At 42.6% G+C, this 3,100-nt stretch overlaps 1 protein-coding gene across 1 annotated transcript in view; it reads right to left on the bottom strand.

The window, feature by feature from the left end:
* The window catches only part of LOC123958690, a 10,245-nt gene extending 8,448 nt beyond the window's left edge, over positions 1-1,797 (bottom strand). Inside the window, exon 1 of the mRNA XM_046032223.1 lies at positions 1,707-1,797. Within this exon, the coding sequence (XP_045888179.1) occupies positions 1,707-1,797 (91 nt within the window). The remainder of the gene's footprint in view (positions 1-1,706) is intronic.
* Between the last annotated feature and the right edge of the window lie 1,303 nt (positions 1,798-3,100).

The raw sequence follows: 3,100 nt of genomic DNA, 5'->3' as shown, positions 1-3,100 counted from the left end.
TTTGGGTACATTATTGTTCAGTGTACATGTTCACATCTGAAACAAACTTTACGTGCTTGATAACTCTCCCACCCCGCAGACATCTACACGTCAATACCGATTTATATTCATAGCGGCAAGTGCTATGTAGCTCCACATAGGGGACACAGGAAGTGACATATAGCACATTCATGCGGCGTCGGAACCGCGTAGGAAATTCACAGCCGCACCGGCAGAGCTCCAGAATATGCGACTCGGCCGGCTCACGCGCGGACGCGCTTACAAGTGCGAGGGCCCGCCCAACGCTGCTTGCAGCTTTAATTAAGTGTGATTCTGTGATTCTGAAAGGCTGACCTTAAGGTTGAACTACTGACAATTGTTTTCCTTTTTATCAAATGCTTAAAACTAAGAGGGTATACCCGTTTGACAACTAAGGTTTGATTGTGGGAAGATATTTGATTACAATACGCGCAAATAGATTTGTGATAAACTTTTAATATGTCTAAAGAAAGACGGTCTCTCCGGAAACCGGAAACAAACCCTCCCACAGGGGAACAAAGGACTCCCTTTGGGAACCACGCCCCAACAGACAAAACAGCGACACACGCTGTCTCGCTCTCTTTTGTCAGATAATTGAGCGATTGTTAACTAACTGATCACTAGTGAATAATTGACTAATTATTAACCATACTCAGGGAATCCCGAGACCCTGGGCGAACGGAATCTCGGGTGGTGCCCCGCAAAATGATAAGCGTTATGAATGAATATTTTCTGAATATTAAAATTCATAATTTGATATTAATTCTCATAAAAGTATTAGATCAAATATAGTCATGCTACATAAATCTTTACTACTCTATTTTTTCCATTCTTTTTATTATTTTCCTTAATTATAACCTTAATCTGTATTAATTATCATTTTCATATTTTGTACCTTTTCTTATGTAAATAAAATATTGAAAAATCTAAGATAAAGACTAATGATTTCTGTGTCTCTGGTCTATTATTGAGGGAAACCCAGCCAAGAAGAATAAAACCCAAATTATAAACAATGAGACATATTGACATGTTTGGCAATTATAAGTCAATTTGGATAAACATGTCAGCTAAATAAATAAATGTAAATGTTTTCTTTTGTCGCAATATTTTTTGCTTGTACCACTCTCAAACCTTTTCTTTTCCGACATTTTGATTTAGCTAGCCGCTTGCCTCTGTATGTCTCCATTTTCTGACAGGCTGTTGTGTCATGCTTACCACATGAAAACATGAAAATTCTACAAATTAAAAAACAATGTGGGGCTTAAGCATCTGGAAGCCTGTGCATTTCTTGCCCCTGAACTTAAGCTGCTATCTATCTTCCTTCACCCCTTCTATCTTCCGGGGAAGTTTCCTCTTCACCCCGGTACATACAGAGGCCTCTTCAACCGCTTGGCTGATCATGGAGGTGACCAACATACTCGATGCTCTTTCACTTGATGCTCCAAAATTCATTATGGGAGATTAAAACCACATGCCACATACATGAAAATGAAAACATATGAACATACTAAGACTAGGAACAACTCCACCACTGACTTGTGCTTTGGCTTAGTGGGAGAAGAGGTTCTTAAACCAAATGTATCTAAAACCAAATAATTAATTATTAACTTTGGGCAGAACAGAGATGCTGCGACTGGCTGATGAGCTGAAAGGATTTTACTGTAGGTTTGAGAAGCCCACAGTCACACCTCTCCCCCGCTCCAACTCCAACTTCAAACAATCACCTTCCCCCACTGCCACGCTCTCACCCCCCCTCTCTGACTCATCACCTGCACTCATGATCTGTGAAGATGTGTGCCAGCTCTTCTAAAGGCGTAGATCAGGAAGGCTCCAGGTCCAGGTGGTGTGTCACCATCCTGCCTGAAAATCTGTGCAGACCAGCTGGCCCCCATCTTCACACAGATCTTCAACAGATCACTGGAGCTGTGTGAAGTTCCCTCCTGCTTCAAACGCTCCACAATCATCCCGGTCCCCAAAAAACCCTCCGTCTCTGGATTAAATGACTACAGGCCTCTCGCCCTGACATCTGTAGTCATGAAATTGTTTGAAAGACTGGTGTTGGCCCACCTGAAGGACATTATAGGCCCCCTGCTGGACCCCCTGCAGTTTGCCTACTGCAATACATCCTGCAACACCTCGACTCTCCAGGCACATATGCAAGGATCCTGTTTGTGGACTTCAGCTCAATGTTCAAAACCATCATCCTGGACATCCTCAGCACCAAACTCACCCAACTCACTGTGCCAGCCTCCACCTGTCAGTGGATCACAGACTTCCTGACTGACAGCCAGGAGTCAGCAGGTGGGCCAAATTTTATTTCACGCCATTACAAGGCAGGCCAGAACATATCCGAATTATTTCAAATTCTTGGATACTTGTTCGTACATTTAGCTAAGTCAGTAGTGTGTGGGACTCCTAATGGGAGGGTTGCATGATTGATCACAGCATACTACAGATATTTTCTCTCTCACTTGTTAAACAAATTGATTATAAGGACACTTTTGCACATGCTCACAAGAAACTTACTGCAGTGTGTGTACGCATCTCGGTGTTTGATCCACATTTGTAAACCTTTCTATTTCCCTGAGGAAATTCAGGGATCCAATCTCTCACGTTTACTGATGGCTTTTTCAGAGCTGTGTCAAGCAAGCCAGAGACTCTTCTGAATGTCTTTCAGAACTTTTCAATGTAAAAGCTCTCAATAAACTCGATATAAAGCATTGCTGCAAAAAACATTCTCGTGCTTTTATTTTGGAGGCACAATCACTTAAGAGGAAGTGATTATGTGGGTAATTGTAGCTGTCATGAGAGCACAACACTGACTCCATCATGGAGTCCACCAGAGAATGTACTTCCTGCGCCAGCTCAGGAAGCTCAACCTGCCTAAGGAGCTGCTTGATCCACTTTTACACAGACATCATTCAGTCTGTTCTCTGCACGTCCATCACTGTCTGGTTTGGATCTGCCACCAAAAAGGACAGGAGCAGACTACAACAGACAGTCAAGACTGCAGAAAAGATCATCTGTGACAACATGCCCTTCATTCAGGACTTATAGTATATTTCCAGAGTCAGGAAACAGT

Source organism: Micropterus dolomieu, linkage group LG02 (assembly GCF_021292245.1).
Source record: "Micropterus dolomieu isolate WLL.071019.BEF.003 ecotype Adirondacks linkage group LG02, ASM2129224v1, whole genome shotgun sequence".
Classification (NCBI taxonomy): Eukaryota; Metazoa; Chordata; class Actinopteri; order Centrarchiformes; family Centrarchidae; genus Micropterus; species Micropterus dolomieu.
Note: the sequence above shows the minus strand (reverse complement) of the source record. Positions and strands in the feature narration are given on the sequence as shown.